Here is a 24,619-nt window from a genome sequence, read left to right on the forward strand (position 1 = left end):
ACCCCGTTTTACTACCTAGACATGTTGGAAGAACATATCTTGCCGGAACTGCGCCATCAACGTGTCGAGATACGTAATGACGTATGGTTCCAACAAGATGGGGCAACAGTGCATACAGCTCGCATTAGAATGTAATTCCTTCGGCGAACATTCCCTAAAAGATTTATCCCACGTTTTGGTGGTGTCACTTGGCCGAGCGCTCACCAGGTCTTAAAATTCCAGATTCCTTTCTATGGGGATTTTTTAAATCTAGAGTTTACATAAACAAACCAAAAACAATACAGGAACTTAAAGAAGCTATTCGCCAGGAAATCAACGCCATTCCTAGAGATATGTTAGCAAATTCCGTAGAAAGTTTTAAGGAACGCCTTCAACGCTGTATCAAAGCAGAAGGCGGCCCGTAGAATTATCAATGTTCTCTAACCACCACGTTAGAAATGTAATTTTTAAATGCTAAATTGCAAGTAATTTTATTCTGAAATTGCATATTGTGTACACTGTTTTTCCACTCATAAATAGATTTTTTGCTCTGAATTACCTGAGTACTCGTTATTTGAAAAACATGCGTTTCTCGGTAATCACCCTGTACTTTTAGCTTGGAAGATCAGTGGTTTTAGTGCTCGCCTAGAAAAAATCAAAAGGTCTCGGAGCGATAATGAGAAAAGTTAGTTGCTTTTTGATGGTTCGAAACTAAACTAACTTGGGGCTGTTTATTAATGGTCCTGCTTAGTGAAACAGCTGATTAGTCAACAACAAAGTTACACAATCAAGGCATATCACTCCACTATAAACTCACCATTCACTGGTATTTGGGTTAGCTTACGCACTTAGGTAGTGACCCCATCTCAAATGGTAATATACTGATGATAAAATAATTTCTTTAGAACCATGATGATTTATTCCCTATAGTGCATATAGTCAAACTATATCTAACCTCTATGTGTTTATTATAAAATCTATGGCTTAAAACTCTGTACTATGTTTTCCACCTTTTTTCTGTCGTTGCCGTATGATCCTATGGTGTGGTGATGATGTGATCGAGTTTGTGATTGTGATTGGATTGTGAAGTGAATGTAATGTGTGGTTGTGTTGTGTTTCGTTTGTACGCTGTTGTGTCTGTTTAGATTATGATGTTTTGTTTTTATAAAGTATCATTTGTCTGTTTTAATTCTCAATAATTATTTGTCATATTATAATGTGTGTGATAAATGTAAATATATTTATGTTCCGGAATATTATATTCCACTTTCTATGAGACAATGGTAAGTATTTTCTAGCTCAGTGCATTTATATTTTACTTGGGATGATGGGGTCCCTCATTTGCCCTTGTTTGTTATTGATTGGTTATTATTGTAAATACACTTATTTATTCTTAAACATTATTTTTGCATATTTGTATTATTAGGATACTTGCTCCCAGTTATGTCAACATTTAAAATTTTGCTGGCATTCAACTTACCAATAAATTTACATTCATGTTGGTAGCCTAAATAGACCTGTCATCTGATTTAGGTCAAAACCCCTTAAGTTATATCGACCATAAAAATAGGATAGCCTTTTTTTTATTTTAAATATTTTTCATCTTTACTTTGTGTTAAGAAAGGTTATTATACTTTACCCATGCATGAGCCTACCCAGCTACCGTAGGCTAGGTATTCTTATATTTGGTGAATGGGTCATAAGTTACTAGGCCTAACTTAGGCTATGTTGTTTGTGAGTCAGTGGCTCAGTCGGTAGCGTCACAGACTTTGGGCCCAAGGCAGCGATGTCGTGGGTTCGGATCCTGGTCACTGCCTATAAAATTTATCAGTAAACTTACAGTTCAAGCTAGCCTACGGTAGAACCTCGATAATAGGGCTTAAACAGGCAAGGCGGATATAGGCCAGTTAAGGCTGAACCATTGAGATACCATTTAAATTAGAGGATTTTAGGGTACTTCAGTATTAAACGGAGGCCACATTTTGTCAGCGCGCTGCGGCGGTTATGTTAGGTTGGGTTATCGTAAATATTATGTGTGTAGGACTTTCCTCGCTTCGTTATGAATCGAACGATACTTTCTATTATGATAACCTAACCTAACATAACCGCCGCAGCGCGCTGACAAAATGTGGCCTCCGTTTAATACTGAAGTACCGATTTTAGTTACCATTAGTAGGCCAACAGTCAATGTTTAAATGCAAAAAGGTGACATCTAATAATAACAATAATTTATAGGCCAAAAATAAATAAGCCTAGTTGCAGTCTAGGAGCAATAACCTACGTTTAATTAAAGAATTTGTACTGAGTACTCGTCTGTGAGTTCTGTATTTTGACCCCTAATTTGTCGACACTTGCCAGATTGTATTAGGCCTAGGCAGTGGCGGACTTACCATAAGGAACACTAGGCACATGCCTAGGGGCGCCCCTCAGCATGGTTATTAGCGGCGAAGATGGCTCATGTTAATGTCAGGCGGCTAGCATGGCAATTTTTATAAAAGTAATATAAACTTTAACACTTAAATTTTTTTATAAAAGTAATATTTTTAACTTTCTTTTATTTTTTATAAATGTAATATAGGCCTAGGCCTATATACTTTTATTTTTTATATAATTAAATACGTTAGCTTTGGGGTAACGGGTACATTGAATGTAATTTGAGTGACGACAGCTTCCACCGTTTACGTTTTTTCGAAAGTCTGAGAGACAGAATCTAGTGACAATTCCGAGCTGCCATACCGACTGGACGCTGCCAACCGACCGGGCGGGCAGCACGGGACTCCTGCCATTCTCCACTGGTCTCACGGTCTCCGCCAATGTCGGACTCACAGTTTTGGCTTGCAGACTGTCCTAAATTGCGGATATGCGGCTGTCCTGTCCTGTTCAAGTCCTTGCCGTGCCGCCATAATTTTATTGTGCGCATGCGCATAGCTTTTTAAAAACGGTGTTAATTATAATGTCAGTCATTATAATATCCTGCAAAAGCCATGTTTATACTTGAGTAATTTAACACATCAAGTATAACAGTAGGTAACAAATAACTGCATACATTTGTGGAAACTAATCAGTAAAATTGGGTTTTGAGTACGGTCCTAAAAATAAAATAAATAGGTAAATAAAGGGCCTCTCTATTCCTTTAAAGTTCTAGTTAAATGTTATATTAGGCCTACACAACACAAGGAGGTGACAACACAGTTTATTATAAGTAAAATTATTGTTTGCGGTTTTTAATGCTAAATTTAAAATCAAGAACGGCAATGCATCCGGCAATTAATTTAGGCTATTTATATTCATTCTTGCCTCAACCTCAAAATATGATTTTCTTTTTAAAACCTATAAATACCTACAATTTTAATATACTGGTAATGTAGGCTACTAATTTTGTACTAGGCCTAGGCCTATGTCTTTCTTGGAAAAACACATTAATAAGCAAGCCAACAACGGGTAATAGGCTGTTTTAGTTTATTGTGCCTGATTTATTAGGATAATTACACGTTTAAGTAGGTACTCGCTTTTACAAAAATCAGATATTACTTCTAGGTAGTTTTACAGGTGTAACTTAGTTTTATTTTAATTCTCCCCAAGCTTTGACCGTATGTATACGACGGCAACAACACTATTCAATTGCGAGCGTTGGCCATGTATGTACGCAACTCAATCTGAAAGCTACAAGCATATTCCTACCACGTATAAGATATAGGCCCTACCTCAAAGCCTGTAAACGTCATTTAGGTAGCCTATTTCAATGTTGTTACTTTTCCGTCACCAGTTACTTTAGGCCATTAACTTTAATATTATTGTTGCGATAACTTTTTTTTTCTTGGTAAATTTCTGATTTATGGTGTGTTGGCATCACTGATCTCGTAACATCTGTTGTTTACAAAACCGTTCGGCTGAGTCACGTTATTGCTTTGTTTTAAGTAGGCAGTCTGTTTAAACGTGTTCTTGATTGAAGTAAACCTAGTAAAATAACATCAAGTTAGACCTAGTGGAATATACAGGGTGTTTAAAAAAAAATCTGATTTTGATGGTTTATAATTAGAAAACTAATAATCACATAGACATGAGGTTAATTTTATATTTATAGAGTAACTAATATACCGTAGGCTAGTTATTTGTGTAATTAGCGGGCGAAGTGGCACTTTGCTGCACACGAGAGAAATGTTTAAACTTACGCACAAGCCGTAGCTGCGAGTTTGGTAAGTTTCTTGTGTGCAGCAAAGGCTTGCAATTGTATTACATATTATATTTTTCTTGCAGTTGTATTAACACTGTAGCCTACAACACGTTTTTAAGTTAGGTTAAATCCAAACATTGAACAAAATGGGAAGAAACGCTGCACCAGCTGATCGTAGTCGCAATATCTCGTGTTGCCAACTTATTTTCAAGCGTAAACGGTTTACGTGCATAATAAAAGCATGCTGTTTTGTGTTGTTTGGTTGGAAAACTGGTGTGCGCCAAAGTAAGGCTTTCTGTAGGACTGTAATCTGTGCAAGGAAGCGCACTTTGTCGAGGGACTGTAGGAAACAGTTTTTTACACCATTTACAGCTGATCAATACGGCCCCCTTTAGACGCACAGCATATGTGCAACTTGCAATAAAAATTTGCTTAGGTAGAAAAAAAGTTGTGAAAACAATTGAAAATTTGAAAATATTACTGAGAATACCCTATTATTTTTCTAACGTTTTCTGAACCGTTTAGAATGAGCTAGTGAAATAACGCTGACTATATCACCCTATTAATTACTGTAGGCCTAATAGTAAACGCTTGGTAACAGTTGCTGAGAATCATATTATTTTTGTAAAGTCGTCTGAACTGGTAGGCCGAAGAATTGAAATAACACTGGCCATGTAATTAATTAATGAATAGTATCGATGGGACTACTGGCTGAAACGTCCTGGAAGGGTAAATAATAGGTCACAAAAATTATAGTGTTATTTCACTTATTACCAAAAAACTAAGGAATGTTCCAGACTAGACCTATTACCGTACTGAAAACTAACTATATATCCCATCCCTACCATGGTGGGTTTGTTGCATGTACACTAAGATATTATAGTTTTCATGTTAATTTTTAATCACTGTTCTTGTTCTAGGAATTGGTATTTTCAACGCTTTGAAGAATCTGGTCATATGATTGAGGTAAGAAAAGATAAACTATTACTTAGAGTTGTGGATTTTGGTTAGCCTATAAAATTTAACTCAGGTTTTTAACAATATTTGGCCCTATGTTAAGTGTACAAATCGTATTTATTATTAATTCTTTTCAATAATAAGTTAACAAAATAATAAATTTATTGGGCTATGAATAAATGATGCTATCCAACAAAAAGGTTGACGTTAGATAGTAACAAAACCAGGGTTTGGACAGTTCCCTTTAAAAGCATTAGAAATGCTACTGGTGTAAAGAACACACAAAATGAAAAAATAAAAATAACCTAGGCTTATGCAAAAAATAAAATTTTAGTAATTTAGCCTAAACTTTGAATATTTGCTATTTAGGTTTTTAAAAAAAATTTGTCTGGCCGGTGAAGGTTTTGACCGGTACTATATTACGGCTGATTTAAATTAGGCTACTTAGTCTATATATCGATTAAAAGAATGTACATGGACTATTCCGACTGTCAAACACATCTATTGGTCTACTTATTTAAATTTTTCAAGAAATTTCTTCCCAAAGGAGGATCTTTTTTATCTTGACAGTGAGCTAAAATAAAAATAAAATATATATATGTGCCTTACTTGATACAGCAAACATTGGATCAAACATTCAATTTAATTATCATTATGCAGCAAAAAAAATTGTATTAATATTTTTTTTGTGTGCCTTACAAACGTGAATTATCGTAACTAAATTTGAAAAAAAATAATACTTTCTGTAAATAGACAAAATTTCATGTTTAGTGTAGGCCTTTAGAATACCTGTTCTAGGTAGTGATGATACCTTAAACATTAGCCTATTTCATAAAAATTGATTCCTATCTATCGACTATGTTAGATATCAACAGCTTTTATCTTTTTGTATTCAAACATAACATTTTCAGTTAGCTTGGTGGCAAATTATTCCGTCAGTAAAACATGTGCAAGACATGTGGGTGAGCAGATGTTGATACAAAAAATTATCATCAGATTAAAAAAAAACTTTCTTGTGTTGGTTTGGTGGAACTAAGTTACCAATATTAATAATAGTCAATGTTATTCACTTTTATCTATTGAGTTCAGTTTTTTTGACCTAAACATACAACGTTTTCCTCATTAGACAGTATTTGTTCATTGAAATGAGACATTTTTTATTAGACAAAAAGGTTTATATGAAAGAATAGAATTCATATTTTAGTCACTCGATGTTGTTTGTTCTATTAGATTAAAGGGTCTATGTGAACCATTTTTATAAGTTTTGTTTTGAAGCCATTTAAATGGTAGCCTACAAAAAAAATGTGATTGTCTGTTTCAAAAAAGAATTTTTAAGTATATTGAATAAATAAGTTTAATTTGTTATTGAAAGTCTTTTTTCATATAAAAAAACCGTTGTAAGCTGAAACGGTTTTTCTTAATTACAGTTTCACTGTCTGGTAAATCTAGTCGAAGGGAACTTTTTTTGTTGACTCAAATATTTGAACTGGGAGCTGGATAAGATAGTTGAGTCAGTTGAGCCTTGTTTTAGACGGAAGGCTAATGGTGAAAATGTGTTCTACTGTGTTTCCTGTACGCGAGACATTGCACTTAACTCCGTGTCAGGCGTGACGAGTGGCCTTCAACATTCAGCCTGCTAAACAAAACAAAATCCGTTCAAATGTGAAAATCTTATACCAATATGACATTTTAACAGGCATAATCAGACTTACCATGTTTAAGTGTTCTTATCTCAAAAAATTGTTTATTCAAAAAGTAACTTATCAAATAACTCTCCTACCTCAACTCAAGCTTAAACTTCATTATATCTGTATTTTATTCGGTAAAGAAAATAGTGGTGTAGCTATAAAGGGTTGATTAATATTGGATAAGACCGTTTAAGTTTGATAATAGAAAATTAGAGTGACACACAAATTTGGTTTCATTTTATTTTGTAGTTTTAAGATATCATTGGTGATTATCTAGTCTTGCAAAGTGTTTGAAAAGTTTGAAATTTCCTTTTTATTTTTCATACCATTGCAGATAGATATACAGGGTGATTGATATAAGTGTGCCAGCCGTTTTATTCTAAAACTATAAGAGATTAAAAAAAAAGTTAAATGGTAAGTGCCTTGGATTTTTTATTTAACAAATTTTAGTGAAGTCGGAAAAAATTATTTTAGCCGCCAGTTTTCCAATATGGCCGCCAACTTTGATTTTTCTTATAGAACACCCTGTATGTTATGATCCGGTATTCCGGTAGAAAATGTAATTTTAAGTGGATTTCATTTTTGTGATTTTTTTCATAAACCTAACCGTTTCAAAGATAATACTGTAATGGTTAAAGTTTTGAAATTTCTGCATGAGAAAGGGTTTCGATAAAGGCCTGAGCAAGCATGCCAGCTGTTTTATTCATAAACTATTCGGAATTTCACAATTTAAACCAACGGTTAGGTTTATGAAAAAATCACAAGATAAAATTGTCTTAAAATTACATTTTCTACCGGAATACATCATAAAATATACAGGGTGTTCCATAAGAAAAATCAAAGTTGGTGGCCATATTGGAAAAATGGCGGATAAAATAATTTTTTCGACTTGACTACAATTTTTTAAATAAAAAATCCAAGGCACTTAACTTTTTAATTTAACTTTTTTTGATATCTCTTATAGTTTTCGAATAAAATGGCTGGCACACTTATATCAATCACCCTGTATAAGCTTTGGCTGTGTTGACAATTTTTTTGATGCTATAACGATCACATATATACATTGTGGGGACAGCCTGTGGAGAGTGTAATACAAATCTGAAATATAAGCATGTGTCGAGTGATACTTAATTTTAAACTACTCAGTAAAGTTAAATGCCACAAACACATCTCAAAAGCTTGATTAAAGCAGAAATTATAGCGTAGTATGATAATAAAACACTTTTTATAACTGTTGCTTCTAAGAGTAATTTATTACGAATTCATACATCTAATTCCTTAATTTGAAAATATGTTACTTTTTAATTTAGGAATGTTTCTTTCATTTTAGGTAGCCTAGTTTGGTGGTTTTCACATTTTTATGAGACGCTAACTTTTTTATATAGGGAGTTGTTCAAAGAGGTGGCTATTTTGAAATTAATATATGAGACAAAACTACAGGGTGTAACTACAGTGCATTGCAATTAATGGACATCAGTTTGTAAGATAGGTTATGAAATTAATCAATTTAATTTATTATTTACCATTTAATTGTCTCTTTAATTTTGTTTACTTTTTTTATACAATTTTTTCTTCAAATCAAGAGCCACTATATAATGGTTTTGTAAATAAAATTACTTCAATGAAAATGCACAATTATTTTCTTGTTCTGCCATTTTTCTGATTGGTGTTAATCAAGTTCTACTTACACATAATTTTTTTGTAGCTTGGAATATCAAGTTGGTAGCATTTTTTATGCGTCTGGTATATGCCTACTATATTACTAAAAGTAGCGACCTCTTCTTGGGAAACCTGATATTTTGTTAGTTTGAGTTGAACACCTTTGTTAATGAAATGGTCACCCTTGCTGTTGTAAGTGCCGGAGGAGGGGGAGGTGTCGGAAGGGTGGCAAGTGGCTCTCCTAGTGGAGAGCTGTTGTGACGATGTGCTAAGTGAGCTTCTCTCCGCACATTCTTGTATAAACAAGTAAAAATCTAGTGGTCGAATGAAATATTTACTTTGTTATAGTGAATGAGCTACTCTGTAAAATGTCATATGTTGTGTGATTGTACAATTAAAATCTGTCCTTTTTGTTTAGGGTTAGGCACAAGAAATCTAAGTTGAATTTGGTTAAATTTATTAAGTGAATGTAAACTGTTGAAAATGGTTAAAATGATTGAAGTTAAGATTCAATTTCACCAATTTTTTTAATTCTAAAAAAATATTCAAAGTTATTAACAGTTTTTTTTTATTGAAAAAAACTAGGTAAAGTTTTTATTTTGAATTTTATTCAAGCCAATGTTACCAGTTCTTTACGAAGATAAGTCATTTGGGTCAGGTGCTGATAACTTTACTAGAAACATTGTTGGCATTGATAAAATTCAGATTGAACTATAAACACTGTCAAAATGCTTAAAACTAATTAATTGACAAACAATCGGATAAATACAAGTATATTTGTTATATTAGTTAATTATAAATATTAGTTTTACATGAATACCTAATAAATTGTTAGTAGGCCAAAATAAACATACGCGAAATTGCCATACACAATATTGATTTTGGAAATTTTTAAAACTTCTAAAAGAGTTTTAACTGGATTTTGTAGCAGCCATAGGACTTATATCTGTTAAAACATTGATGTTGGTAAAAGTTCTGAAATGGTTAGAAAGCTTATTAAAATATTCTTACTGTAATGATTTCATATATTCTTGTTTCATCCTTGTCTCTCTAAATATACAAAGCTCATCAGTCTCACTGTTTCCATTTGCTGTAGATTCCCTTTCATCATTAAGTGTTGTTTTATGATGTTGTGCCATATTTCTTTAGAGTCTTCCAACTCTCCTATGCTCAATTTCTGGCTTTAGCTAAGTTATTTTGCTCTTTTTCTTTATCCGCTTTGTAATATGTTGTTTTATACACCCTAAGATTATTGCTCTATGTACTCTGCCTTTATTTAAGATTAAAGTAAGTAAAGTATATACAATGTGGATCATGCTGCTTCCATTCGCTCTGGCCCATAAAATGGCTGCTTAAAAAACCATTGTCTTATTGAGGCATTCCATTATCTCGAATCTTGAATAGTGTAGAGATATTATTGACAACAGAATATTCTCTTTTTATGTAACTAACCACATTATTGTCATTAAGGGTAATGTTATATGTAGTCTGATGTGAGACAGCCACACAGGCTTTTTGCACTCCCCTGAAAAATCTCTAGAAACTCAATATCTACAATCCTTGTAAATTTTCAGCTTTTCTTAATAAGAGCTTACTGAGGAGTTGTCTGTCCCTTTGTCAACTTACCCTAGGAGTCAGTCTTTACTGACTAGCTTTTCACAGTCAGAAAGCAGATGCTCAGTGGTTTCATTTTAAAGACCATGATTTCTGCATAATTAGACTCCCACAAAGGGACATGCACGTGCATGTGCTATCTAGGTTGTTGGTGCCCTACGATAAAATAATCCTCCAATGAGAGGATTTCCGCAGCTGAACTGAGGGAGACTTATTGTGCGTTTACTCATCTTAAGACCTGAGCAAGCCGTCCATCTCTTCTTGCGTGGTGCGCCCACGAGTTTATTGCTTACATTGCTGTTTTTTTGGGAATGCCACAATATGGTTTAAATCCTGTAAAAGTTGCCGAAGACCACTACATTACGTCTTGCAAATCTGATTTTTAAAATTTTGTTTTGATGATGAAAAATTTTGGAGGGAGTGTGTTTTCTGAACTGTTTTGCATGTTGTGACAGGATGATTGAGAGCGTGTCGCGGCGCGCCCTCGGGGGCTCCAGCGGGACGTACAACGTGCGAGCGTCGGAGCTGGCGCGTGACAGACTAAAGACACTCAGCGCGACTGTCGTGTTCCTGGACGACACGCAGCACTGCTTCCAACTAGAGGTAAGATTAGTGCTACAGAGAATGTAACTTAGGGTTTAGGTTTTAAGGATTTAAGTTACGGATAGCAGGCTTGTGTGAATGGAAAATAGTCAACTAATGTTACTCACAGCACTTTAACTCAAGAAATGTCAAGCGTAGGGAAGGGAGATGACTGAATTGAGGTTACTATTGGGTAAAATTCTTTGTGTTTTTGTTTTAAAGAGGACTTTCACATACAAACAAGCTTACCATCCTGACAACAATCCTAATTTAAATCGGCAATAGCAAAAGTGCTTAGGGTGTCAAAATTAAAAATATATAGCTTGATTTTCATCTGCAATCATGACAACCATGGTCATATTAAGTATTTACTTACTTAGTGGAATACTTGAACTCTTCATCTATGACTGGAGTAGGAAAATGAAATCAGTATAATAGGGCCTAATTTTGGATCTAAGAGAAATAATTCTGAATTTTCACAGTTTCATGATATTTAGAGTTAACCATAATTATTCAGGACTATTTTGGGACCCAAGTCTTCCTGATCAATGAAAGTTCAGATTAAATTATCAAAACTTAATATCTCCTGGAGGCATTTGGTACCTCTTACACGTAATACCTTTTACAGAATAGAAGCTAAATTGTCTATTCTGAGTTGAATAAGAATAGTAAACTACTGAAGCATTTTAAACAATGCAAAAAAACGTTGTGGTTTTCAATGGGGCATTTCTAACATAGCTGTTAAATTTTATCAACTGCTGTCAATTGTCTGTTTGGATAAACAAAAAAACATTCATGGAGTCCAGATTAATGCAAGTTTACTATTTCATCCTAAACGTCTTATCTCCTCACTATATACAGGGTGTCACAAAAAAGTGTGATGGGCTATACAGGACCTAATTCTACATGCAAAAATAAGTCAAAAATGAAGAATACAATTTTTTGGATTTCGGCTTTGTTTAGCCGTAATCCGCCATTTTGTTTTTTGGGGAAAATATTTATTATTTCAAAATCCCTTTGAGATATTTTTACGAAACTTGGCAAAATTGTTTACACTATAGTAAGTAACATTTATAAAAAAAATCATTATTTTAACTTTCCAAATTTCAAAATGGCGGCCGTTTGAATTTTTTAATGCCAAATTTCATGAAAACCGGTACATAAATCAAAATTTTGTAAGACACAAAAGTTTTAGTATTTATTATAACAAATCCAACAAAACAAAAATGAATAAAATCGGTTCATAAATAAATAAGCTGTGTTTATTTTAGTAATTTAGACTGAAATTATTAATATTAAAATGTATTAAATGTAATGTAATAATTTATGTAACGTATTAAGTAATTTCAGTCTAAATTACTAAAATAAACACAGCTTCTTTATTTATGAACCGATTTTATTCATTTTTGTTTTGTTGGATTTGTCATACATAATAAATACTAAAACTTTTGTGTCTTTTAAAATTTTGATTTAGGTACCGGTTTTCATGAAATTTGGCATTAAAAAATTCAAACGGCCGCCATTTTGAAATTTGAAAAGTTAAAATAATAATTCTTTTTATAAATGTTACTTACTATAGTGTAAACAATTTTGCCAAGTTTCGTAAAAATATCTCAAAGGGATTTTGAAATAATAAATATTTTCCCCAAAAAACAAAATGGCGGATTACGGCTAAACTAAGCCGAAATCCAAAAAAAATTATTCTTCATTTTTGACTTATTTTTGCATGTAGAATTAGGTCCTGTATAGCCCATCACACTTTTTTGTGACACCCTGTACAACTAAGCTTAATATTAAGTTTATTCCATACAATGTAAAAATCCACTTAAGGCTCTATGTTCTCGAAAGGGTAGAAGTTATTATTGCATGCAATTACCGTAACTAAAAGAATGATTTGTTAATATCTGGCTACGTTCATTTTTTCAGAAAAGAGCCAAGGGGCAAGTCTTGCTGGAGTCAGTCTTTCAACATCTGGAGCTGATAGAGAAAGATTATTTTGGACTGCAATTCTCTGAAACCGGAGTACTTCCTAACCCACCTAATTCTGATCTCATGGTAAATTGAACATGACGGTTTTACCTGGAATGGTACACTTTTGTGTGGAATCTTAGCTTAACTTAGCTGCATTCAATGTCAGGATAATACCTGGATCATCACTATTAGATACATTAATTTATGCTAGATCATCTTATCTTAAAATCTAAATTAGCATATTTTTTTTAAATTTTTAAGACCTAGCAATTGTTGTCTTATTTGTTAATATTTTGCAGCTATTTATTTTTTGTAAAATTTAGCCTGAACAATTTTTTGAAAGGAGAGATAACAAATATGCAGACAAATATAAAGTGAGAATTTTTTTATGTTTTGGGTTCTTTTACTTAAGTATGTGGGTATACCTTAATAACAAGGCCCTCATGGGGATTAAAAATAAAACTAGTTTGCAATATGTGGTTATAAGAGTAGGCCTACCTAAATACAAAATTGAGGGTTCTTTAATTGGATACTTTTTAGTTGGACTATTGAGTGTCTTGTTATCAAGGTTCCACTGTACCGGTACTTCAAATTATTAAGGAAAAAAATAAGCTAGAGTAACTAAGAAATTGAATTTTTGTTTCAGCGCTGGCTAGACCCTGTGAAACCAGTCAAAAAGCAGTTAAGAGGTAAAGGTTTGATACAATAGTTAAAAAAATTAAGAAATGTAAAAAAAAAAATAAAAAACATATATAAGGGAAAATTTTCATAGCTATCTCCTGGGCAAGCTGATAAGCCTGGTTAGTTTTGAGGGTGTGAAGCAGGGTATTGTAATGTAGCACAGTCAATAAGAGCTTTCCCCTGGAGAAATGTGTGGTTTAAGATCAAACACAAGCCTACTGCCTTGGACATAAGCTCTGTAAAGATAGTTTGAGTTTGTCTTTAATATGTTTGTTTTTAATAATTTCTAATTTGATGCTGGTACTCTGTAACAACAGTAATCAGCTAAAAAATATTATTAAGGGGGGCAAGTATGAGTATAGGCTGATATAGTGGTAATGACACAGTGCTTCAGTCTACAAAGTTCCTGGTTCAAATCCTGCCATTCACCAATGGCTCCAGCGGATAATTCCACGACCCTCTAGGCTTAGCCTGAAGTAATGTGTAAACAGTTCCGAGCTAACGCCTAATGTTGGAGGATATGAAGGGTGTACTAAATAATCTTAGCCAATATTTCTAACTTAAAATATCCACACTTTGTCAATAGGCAATGGAAACCTGTATTTCTGCGTCAAGTTCTACGTGTCAGACCCCAGCAAGCTGCAGGAGGAGTACACAAGGTACCACTTCTATCTACAGATACGCAAGGACATTATGACTGGTCGTCTGCTACTACCTCCTAGCACTGCGTGTCTACTGGCCAGCTACACTGTGCAGTGTGAGTATATTGGAGTTAAAATTGGTATTAGTTCTCCAATAGTCCTAACTACCAGATAAATACGATAGAGAGGATTAAAGCTTATGGGACAACCGTGCGCTTTTAGCTCTGGTATTGTGGGGCGGAAATGTACTTTTAACAAGCAAGGAAAAGCCTGAACGGCGATGGCCACATAGCATTTTTGTACAGCAGTTGTAGCGCACAGGGTCTTCCTTAAGCGTGAGCGCTGCAGTACATGATAGCGAGGGGGAAAGGAGAGCAGGAGGAGACGACAAATTGAATTTGCCCTAGACACCAGCAAATGGTGCTAGACACCGATTAAGTGTACCATTGAATGTATCCTCTGTTTCTTACTTCTCCGTTGTTACCACATGTGTCTAGCTGCAGTGACAGTTGTGTAATGTTGAGGTTATGTTGAACAGCTGAGCTGGGAGACTACAATCCCGAGGAGCATGGACCGAGGTATCTGTCTGGTCTACAGCTGGTCCCCAACCAGACTGACGAGATGGAGAAGAAGATTGCTGAGCTCCACAAACTACACAAGTGAGCCATAGATATGCTTCTACGTCATGAATTTTGTCTAGTTTACCCATCTTAAAACCATTACTTACCAAGTTGTTCTTGAAGAAAAAGCTAGTAGCTAAAAAATATTTTTATATGTGCACTTTTATCGATTTTTGTCAATAAGATAAGCCTGTTGTTAATCAAATCAATTACAAAATCCGGGGGTTCGGTACCTCAAAATAAAAAAAAAAATATATTTTTTTTTTATATTTTTATATTATTCTCGGTTTTTTTCTGATTTCAGAAACATATAAATTATAAGGGTTGTTGCCTTATAAACAATAGATAAAATTTTTCGAAAATAATGCAGCACTCAGGTTTTAGCTCTAAAAGTGAGATAAAATATTGCATGTTCATACATAGAGTGTCAATGACTGAACATTACTTATTGATTTTATTTTCCTATGTTGGTCACCATGCTTTTACAGACAGCTTGGCTTGACAATCCTACCAGCTGGACATAGCCTTAGTTTTTATTGTTGTTTGTTTACTTTCTTACCAGTGTTGTGAGTAAAATTTGGTTATGTGAATAAGTTTAGTTCAGTTTGTTGTGTTTTATGTGAAATAGGTTTTAGTGATTTAGGCCTATAGTAACAATGCCGAGATCTACAGTTCCCAAAGTGTTCAAAAAACGTAGGCTAGTTGGGAAACCTAAGTGTCCTGTAGGCAACACAACTGAACATTCCCCTAATCCTAGGCCTAACCCTGAACCCGAACTTAGTAAAGGGGCTTCAAATACTAAAATAACTCCTAATTTAGATAGATATAGTGAGTACCATTCCAATGAGTTCAACCTGATAATAGACACAAGTGTCTTCAAGGAAATGTTTTGCAAGTTTGGAGTCTGTCAGACCTGTGGTAGTAATCTCACAATAAATTTTGAGCGACAGTTCGGCTTAGCCTACGAAATAGTTGTAAGTTGTACAAACTGTGATGACAAAAGCAAATTCTTTTCATCACCTCAAGTACCAGTAGGCCTATCTAATTTAAATAAACCAAAACATTTGTTTGATATTAACATAAGATATGTGTATGGTCTTCGCACCATTGGCAAAGGACCTACTGCCGGCAAAACGTTAGCCGGAGTAATGAATCTTCCTCCTCCGCCGACTAGATTTTCTCCATATGTAGATGTAATTGGAAAAGCTGTTAGTAATGTAGCTAAAACTTCAATGGACAATGCCCTAAAAGAAGCTGTGGAGAAAAATGATGGGAACAGTGACCTAAGCATAGCATTAGATGGGTCTTGGCAAAAACGTGGGCACACGTCCCTCAACGGCGTTGTCACAGCCACTAGCTTTGACACAGGAAAAGTCATAGACGTAGCGGTTAGATCTAAGTTCTGTAGATGTAAGGATAAATATAGTAATAAGCATGAAGAAAAATGCTATGCAAACTACATAGGTGTTAGTGGAGGAATGGAGATAAGTGGGGTGAAAGAAATATTTGAACGATCTCTTGAACGCGATGTGCGATATGAATATTACTTAGGTGACGGCGACTCAAAAGCTTTTCAACAAGTAGCAGACTTACATATATATGGCCAGGACATTGAATTAAAAAAACTAGAGTGCATTGGACATGTGCAAAAAAGAATGGGAAGAAGATTAATGGATTTAAAAAAGAAGAAGACAGCACAGAAGATGGCAGAAAAGAAGAAAGCAGATGAAGAAAAGAAGTCGGCGGAAGGTAAACCAGCAAAGAAAAAGGAAAAGAAGAAAAAGGAAGCTGAATTTAAATTAACTGATGCAGACATTTTAAAGATACAAAAATATTATGGCCTTGCCATCAGACGTAACCCTAACAATTTAGAAGCAATGCGAAGGGATGTTTGGGCGGAATATTTCCACTTACAGAGTAGCAATGAAAAACCGCAGCATGGCCTCTGTCCTGAAAACTCATGGTGCAAGTATAAAAAGTCAGTAGCTTCAGGAACTCCATATGACCACAGTAAACATTTTCATTTGCCAGAACACACTATGTTAGAATTAAAGGACATTTTCAGGGACCTGAGTAATAAGGACCTTCTTCGCAAGTGCTTGCATGGCAAAACCCAGAATCCGAATGAATCGGTAAATAATATTATCTGGAGCCGACTACCCAAAATTAATTTTGTGGCCCTTAACACTCTAGAACTAGGGGTTTTTGATGCAGTGGCATACTTTAATGAAGGGAATATTGCCAAATGTTTTGTTTTAAGAAAGTTAGGAATCGCCCCCGGCACTAATTGCTGCAAAATATTAAAAGACTTGGACATGGTGCGTATCGCGAAAAGTGACCGAGAAGCTCAAGAAATTCAAAAGAAGATCAGACATAGTAAGGAGATTGCCAAAAGAAAGCTTGAAGATGAGTTTGATGTTGAGGATAGCAAAGCAGGACCTTCTTATGCTTCAGGAATGTACTGACTACCATTTACTGTAAGTTTAAACTCGTTTTTCCGAAAGTTTTGTTTTTTTTATATAAAATGTACCTTTTCTCAGAAACTATTAAAGCTAGAGCCCTGAAATTTTAACCACTTATTTATTAGGTGTAACAGATAATTTTAACACATGGGTTTTGTTCTAGTTAGGTTTTAACTGATTTTAGGAATGCCTAATTAGTAAATTTCATGACATTTTTTATGTTTTCCAAAAAAAAAATTTTTTAATACCTAAAAGTTTTTACATTTTAAAATCCCTGTGTTAAATTGTTGCTAAGGTTACCATAAACAACCTACAAAAATTGCATTGTCATAGTTGCTATGGTTTTTGAGAAAAGGTACATTATGTTAACATTGCTAACATAGGGGGTACCGAACCCCCTTACCCCTGGCATAAAACCCTTTTTATCAGAGTAATTTTCTTTAAAAAATGTTTTCTTTTTAGGTTATTTTGCAAGAGAGGTTTGTCACACTATTATATACAGTTGAAGATGATTTTAAGTTTTGTGGTAATGTTTGTTTTAGGGGCCAAACACCAGCTGATGCGGAGTTTAACTTCCTAGATCATGCCAAGCGTCTGGAGATGTATGGAGTTGACCTTCACAAAGCCAGGGTCAGTTGACAAAGTTGTACTTAAACTTAGAAAATATTTCTCTGATTACCCCTAATCCGATCAAACATGTTAGATATGATTTTTAAATTGAGTTAAGTTTGAGTTGTGTGAGCATTGTGATTACATTGTGGAATCAGTTATGACTAGGAATTTGTCAATTCTTGATACACTGATACTTCAACGTTGGTATCAGTATTGAGAATCAATCGCCAAAAGTCCCAACTAGTCTGTGAAGATCACATGATCGTAAAATTAGCTCTTAAAAAACTGGCACTGTTTAAACTGTATAAACACTCTAAATCAGTCTTACCATCATATCACTGATTCAGGCTGATTAAACTGCCATTTTTGTTGGTGCCATTCCACTACTTCCCTTTGAAGAGACCTCCTTGTAGAGGCAAAATATAAAATTAATTGTGTTATTCACTTTTTTGTGTTTTTTAATCCGCCTGGAACTCTTTTCTCTGGTAAGTTCGTTGTGTATCCTTTACTTCTTCCCTGTATTCCTAAGCCAAATGCTTTTTCCCATCAAAAACTGTATGAATCATGAGTGTTTCTCAACTTTGTCCAGGATGTGGGAGGCAAGGAGCTGCAGCTGGGGGTCACATCAATGGGGTTAGTCGTGTTCCAGAACGGAGTCAGGATCAACATCTTCTCCTGGGGGAAAATCGTCAAGATATCCTTCAAGAGGAAACAGTTCTTCATTCAGCTGCGGAGGGAACAGGTATGTTGAAATTAAGCCATGGTAAAATAGATGTCTAACATGATTGGGTTTTGTTGGGCAAATTTAATATCAATCAATGAAATAGTAAAAATTTAATAATCACAACTACTATATAAAAATATTGCTAGTCATCTGGTAATCTTTCAGCACGTTTTTGTATACATTCGTAGTATAGTCATGTACCCATATTTTGTATATTATGGTTGAAACTTTTCTTGTAGTATATCAATGGAAAATTTAGATTGAAATTTAAATCTATGGAATGATGACTATCCAGAGATCGTAAAAAATTAATACAAAAAATTGATTGATTGAGCACAATAAAGAAAATAAATAAAAAATACATTTTTAACAATAAAACCACCACCCAAAAAGGCTTAGTAACGTTTTTAAGCACATACTAAATACATAAAGTTATTCATATTCTATATTTTGCCCACGATTGGGCTTTGTATTCCACTGGTGCCATCCAAAACATGTGGAACTAAACGTAAATTCAGATTTCTCAATTTTGCTACTCCTTCATAACTTATTCCTGGTTATATTTCCGGTAGCCAATAGGGTATAAGTAGTCCCGCCATTAAGATTCTTGTCATTCGCCTATTGGGTCTGACAGATGATGATTGGAGTGTCCAATCGAAATCGATCACCACTTACTATCTGTTTTGTATATTTACCGTCTTGTGAGTAACAGTATAAGCGTAAATATATGTTTTAAGTGTTATAAGACGTTTCTTTTATTTACTTTCCGTAAATTTAATAACACGTACAATGCTGATCAAGAAGTTATTTGGTTATATTTCTCATAGTGTGACGCTTAGCGCCACTATTTTATATAGTGCCACTCAACAAAATCGCCTGCCCTTCCGATCAGCGCGCCCCTTTCGGTCTGTTTATTATAGTCCATATTTTCGCCCCATTCGCAGAAATGTAATTCCAAAATATATGATTACTTCGCTTAACGAGGTAATCATTCCTAGACATGCAACAGTCACCACGTTGAAGGTTTAAATATTAATTTATTCAGGAATCGCCTTATGAGTCCAAATTGGTTCAGTAAGTTAGGGAAAGGAATTGACCTGTTTTATCATCATTTCCATTAACACTATTTAGCACTATTTTAGTTTGGAAGGTTAGCTATAGTTATGTTTTCTAGTTAAATTATAAGTAATCAAAGCTGGCTTGGCCTGCTTCTGGTTTGGGTAAAGATTTCCGCCCTCTGGTTTTTCAACAACGTTTCCAATTAAATTGTCATTTTAAGATGGTAGTAGAGGACAGCACGTTCTTAATTGCAACATGCTAGGGTCCACCAGGCCCTAGCACCCACAACAGCCAATTACCAACACATTTCACTTAATTACAATCAATACATCACATCACCACAGAATTCATAACCAGTTTTCACACAATTATCTCTCCTTAGGGCCACAATAGTCATATTACTGTAGTCATTAAACTCTTCTATGGCATCAATTTCCCTTTCAATCATACTGTACACTTATTGCCCTTCCTCTCCACTCTTTTTCATTGTTAATATTAATACATAACATTATTTCTGTTCAGAGTGAAAACTACGACACGTTGCTGGGGTTCAACGTGGTGACGTATCGCTCGTGCAAGAACTTGTGGAAGTCTTGTGTCGAGCATCACACGTTCTTCCGACTGCACTCTCCGCAGACCTCGCGCGGACGACGCTTCCTCTCACTTGGGTCAAAGTTCTCCTACTCGGGTCGCACTCAGTGTCAGACGTTGGAGGACTCGCGTAGCTCGCAGCGCACGGTCGACCGAACTTTCATACGCAGCCCTACTAAGCGGGTGATACGTCAAACGGTGAGTCAGCTGTTATATTTAGGCCTACACCAAACATTCAGTTTCTGGTTATTTTTTGGTTTTGCCACCAGAGTCACCACTACTCAACCAACCTTGCTTTGTGTAGTTGTGAATTTCTGTTTGTAGTTAAGTTAGGTAGGTATTAAAATTTCAACATGAAAATGGGTTAAAATAGCCAACAGTTATCAAGAAATGTTGTATATGCAGGTGCCACAGCCTGGTGGGTTGAAGGCTAGTGGGGGGCCGTCACTGCGACCTTCGCGACCACACGACCACAAGGTGACCAGTGTGGGTGCCCGGGAACCTCGCCTAGCCTGGGGAGAACAGAACACACACATCTCTGATGAGTAAGTCACCAAATACACCACGAATATAGGGGTCTGGGGGCCAACTTCAGTTTAGGGTGACAAGTTTGGTCAATATCGGTTTGATTGAAAAAAATATTAATTGTGTACTTCAATCGGTTTATAAATAATACTGCACATCTCTCATATCACGGTATGTCATGAATACCTTCCATGGTCACAGTGAAATCCATAACATGTTCTGTAGTCTTGACGTAAACACGATCGTCTCCTGCAGTCACAGTGAAATATAGAATCAATGAAATCTGTGGTCATGATAACATCATGGTTGTCTTTCACGATTGCGGCTTAACTGTTGAACACCCCACGCAATTGTAGCAAAATTGTCATTCTTCAATGGCGCATCAAGGTGAACATTTTTTCCAGCCCAAACGTATCCCTCAGGCCAATTGTTGGCCCATCTGACCTCAAAATATTGATGACCCGCAAATCCCTACATAAATATTGTATAAACCACCTTCTACTTACCCTGTTTTAGGTTTAGAATTTAACATAGGACAGGTGTCCAAGCAACTTTGAAACTATTGTACATGAAATTTGATAATCAGGCTCCCAAATAGTAGTTTTTCTTTGGCAGTCAAAATTTAATGCTTCCTATCTGGTGTGTTATTACAAGCTTCAAGAAAAAGTACAACAGTATCTAGTTTGAACCACTAACTTTTCACCTGACTGATATAAATCGTGTGATTGACTATTAAGCTGACAATTTATCAATAGTTAACTGTAACTTGTGTTTGCAGGGAGGGAGGGTTTCTTGAGAGAGTAGACGAGCCTCATGCAGCGTTCACTCCGGGAATGCCAGCTCGCACCATCACCTACGCAGACGACGAGACTGATAGTGATAGACTGTTTGAAACCCCCTTGTATGGAGAACAACTACCTCCTGTACAGGTATTTTTATTTGCCTTAATACCCGAGTTGGTTTTTGCAGGAAATAATACTTTTGGAATACATAGAGGAAGAAGGAATTAATAACGAACTTGCCCTCAGAGATGAGTTCCAGGAAGTTTACAGCACTTTTAACTAGGGATGTCTAGATTCTAAATCCACTAACACTTGGACATTGGTATCAGTCTCAAGAATCGATCGGCAAAAATCTATTTCTATACCTATACCCAACACGACTGTGAAAATTGTGTGATTGGAAACTCACAAGAAAAGTCAATTCTTAACTATTTTTCCCATCAAGCTATAAATGACTATAAATACTATCTAACTAAAGATCGACTTAAGTAACTTGGCCAGTGTATGGATTGTTCCCGTCCAATAAATATTTTAAATGCCAATATTGTTGATAAACACAAACAAATATCTAACTTGTTTTGGATCACTGACATGTAGACCTACAGCCTTTAAGATATTTTTCCAGACGGAAGAAGGGCTAGTGTCCATCAGGATGAGGCCGGATGAGCAAGGCAGGTTCGGGTTCAATGTGAAGGGTGGAAGTGACCTGAACATGCCTATCCTAGTGTCCAGGGTGGCTCCTAACACGCCAGCGGACACTTGCTACCCCAAACTGAGCGAAGGGGACCAGGTCAGTACAATCATAGACTAACATACAGAAGTAGACTTCTCATTCCATTGTAAATTTTGAAGCTTGTTTTTCAAGTCTAGTTCATGTACGATGACACTGATTGCTAGTGTCAAAATTTTGTTTCTATTATTTTAGGGTTAATTTCATGATTTGTGGTTTACTGTTTGGTCATTAGGGGACGAGTTATTGTTTATGATTATATCGTTTTATTTGGTTAAACAGGGTTTTAAACGACTGAATAAAGAAACAAATTGTAAACAAAACACGACCTTTACAGTGCACCGAACAGAACTAACAATAAAATTGGCTTTAGCACTCTAAGGATGAGAAATCTACTCAGGGAGTATGTTTTATCTATGGTACAAGTAACATAGCCATATCACTCCCATGTTTATGTTATGCCAGTTCGCAATGAGGGTGTAAAGTTAATACTAGAGTCATAAGAAACATAAATTTGAAAAAATAGTTTCAACCCAGTTAATTTGACTTAAATTAAAGTTCTGTGCTTGAACATTTCTGTATCCACAGGTGCTTCTAATCAACGGGGTGGATGTGGGTCACATGCAGCATGACCAGGTAGTGAATCTGATAAGAGCGGCCAGAGACTCCAGGATGGGCGAACTCATACTCACAGTCAGACCTAATGGTAAGTGCAGTATCAGTCAACTAATACTCAAACTTCAAATATATATTGCTTGAGACACTTTACCTTTGTAATCAAAATTTAATTAATCGTCTGCCCTGTTGTTATGGAGCCAAATCTAGCTCTTTGAGTTTGTGCTTCTGCAGAGTTGTGGTGACAAGCTAATCTACTTGGTAATTAAAGCTTGTGGAGGGCAATCTTTTACTATACGACTCATTGAGTTTCTAGTAAAAGACAAATTTGGGACCTGTTTCCATTTTAAATCCCAAGAGTTCCCAACTATCCACACCGATGCAAAAGTCCAATCCCTACGGGAATAAGTTGAAGCACTAGTTGAAGCGTGCTTTGCATTAAGACCAAGCTTGGTCTTAATTTTTTTTGCCACTGTATCTGCTTTTTACCATGAACATCCTAGGCCTACTATTGCAAAATAATTCATGTAGTCATCTATGTCTATGTTCTTAGTTCTTATTATTCTTCTGTTACCGGTACATTATTATTCTTCAGAAGGTTCTTACTACTTGCTTCTTATCTTCTACTACTTCCTTCTGAAACCCCCTTGTAGTGGCGAAATATCAAATTATTTTTGTTGTGAACTACTTTTGTGCTGTGTAACTATTCTTTTCTAGGGTAAGTTGTGATTCCATTCCATCTTCCAGTATGATGTTTCTAAGCTAAGTGCCTTTTCCTCCAATAAACTGATATTTTCATGCCAAGTGTTGTGTGTCCGCAGCTGTGTATGAAGCAGATAACCTGGAGGAGGAGCCGGCATATCAGTATGTGCCAGACACAGACACGCCACACCCCATCACTTTAGGCAGCGACGCCCTCGGACAGTCCATGCTGCTGCTGGCCGACGGACTGGCTAGCGGGGCGCTGCTGCAACAGTTTGACAAACTGTACCGTAAGAAACCTGGCATGTCCACCGCAGACGCCAAGCGTGCCGAGAACCAAGTCAAAAACAGATACAGAGACATATCACCATGTGAGTGGCAGTTGTTGAAGTAGCTGGTTATGTTATTTAAGATATTGTGTACATTTTACATTATGATAAATAAAAACAAAGTTACATTAATGTAACATGGTTGACGTTTTAGGATCTGGAATCTGATCTTGTTCTTGGATAAGAAAGTATCTGAAACCTAACAAAATTAGTAGAAAAAACAGCAAAAGTTGGAAAATCACAGTTACAAAAAAACACAGAGAAGTAAAACCAAGATTAAAACCAAACCCCTCAATAAAACTATAAGGTAATAAACAAAATTAGGAGAATATAATTGACACATCTTCTCAAGATATGTTAGAATGATTTTGATTTTTGTTGTCATCAACATCTCCCAAAATCGCACAGACTTAATCGAGTTGTCTGCCATAGTGACGAAATCGTAACAATCTCCCACGATTGCAGAAACTTCTCCCTGGCGCACAGGCAAAATCGTCACATATCCCTCAGTCCCAGAGACACCCTCATCGTCTCCTGTGATCCCGTTCTGCAATCTTGATACTGCATTTCTGCTTTTTTTACACAGGTCCAATCCTACTAAAAATACCTTTTGCTCTATCCGCAACAATACCGCACTGTCGCCTACTGTTCTGCTTTAGGGATGGAGACATCATTGTCGCAACTCGCAATCACGGCAAAATCTATGACCTTTGAAACAAATTGAGTCCAGAGAAAATTCCAAAATAATTTAAATCCCGTATAAAAGTTTTGGGACCCATCAATGTCCATCCCTTTAGTTAACCAAATGTAAATTATGTGGTAATAAACAGAATTGCCATTAGAGGTGATGAATGTAAAAATTCACTTTGTTCCATAAATTTCATCTTCAGTTTTAGTTATTTTACCCTGTTGGTGTAAGTGT

At 35.5% G+C, this 24,619-nt stretch overlaps 1 protein-coding gene across 1 annotated transcript; it reads left to right on the forward strand.

Moving 5' to 3' along the window:
- Positions 1-1,105: 1,105 nt before the first annotated feature.
- On the forward strand, positions 1,106-23,739 carry LOC128982466 (tyrosine-protein phosphatase non-receptor type 4-like; the record flags this gene model as incomplete). The annotated part of the gene is made up of 15 exons (XM_054401427.1): positions 1,106-1,262; positions 5,074-5,119; positions 10,527-10,674; positions 12,580-12,708; positions 13,271-13,313; positions 13,892-14,062; positions 14,485-14,605; positions 17,571-17,658; positions 18,230-18,382; positions 19,946-20,212; positions 20,420-20,559; positions 21,318-21,468; positions 21,947-22,111; positions 22,640-22,757; positions 23,488-23,739. Coding segments are annotated over exons 3-15 (1,945 nt in total), but the record flags the coding sequence as incomplete, so codon positions are not given.
- Positions 23,740-24,619: the final 880 nt, after the last annotated feature.

The sequence above is a fragment of the Macrosteles quadrilineatus genome, unplaced genomic scaffold (assembly GCF_028750875.1).
Source record: "Macrosteles quadrilineatus isolate MER2022 unplaced genomic scaffold, UCM_ALF_1.0 Scaffold_360__1_contigs__length_86940, whole genome shotgun sequence".
Classification (NCBI taxonomy): domain Eukaryota; kingdom Metazoa; phylum Arthropoda; class Insecta; order Hemiptera; family Cicadellidae; genus Macrosteles; species Macrosteles quadrilineatus.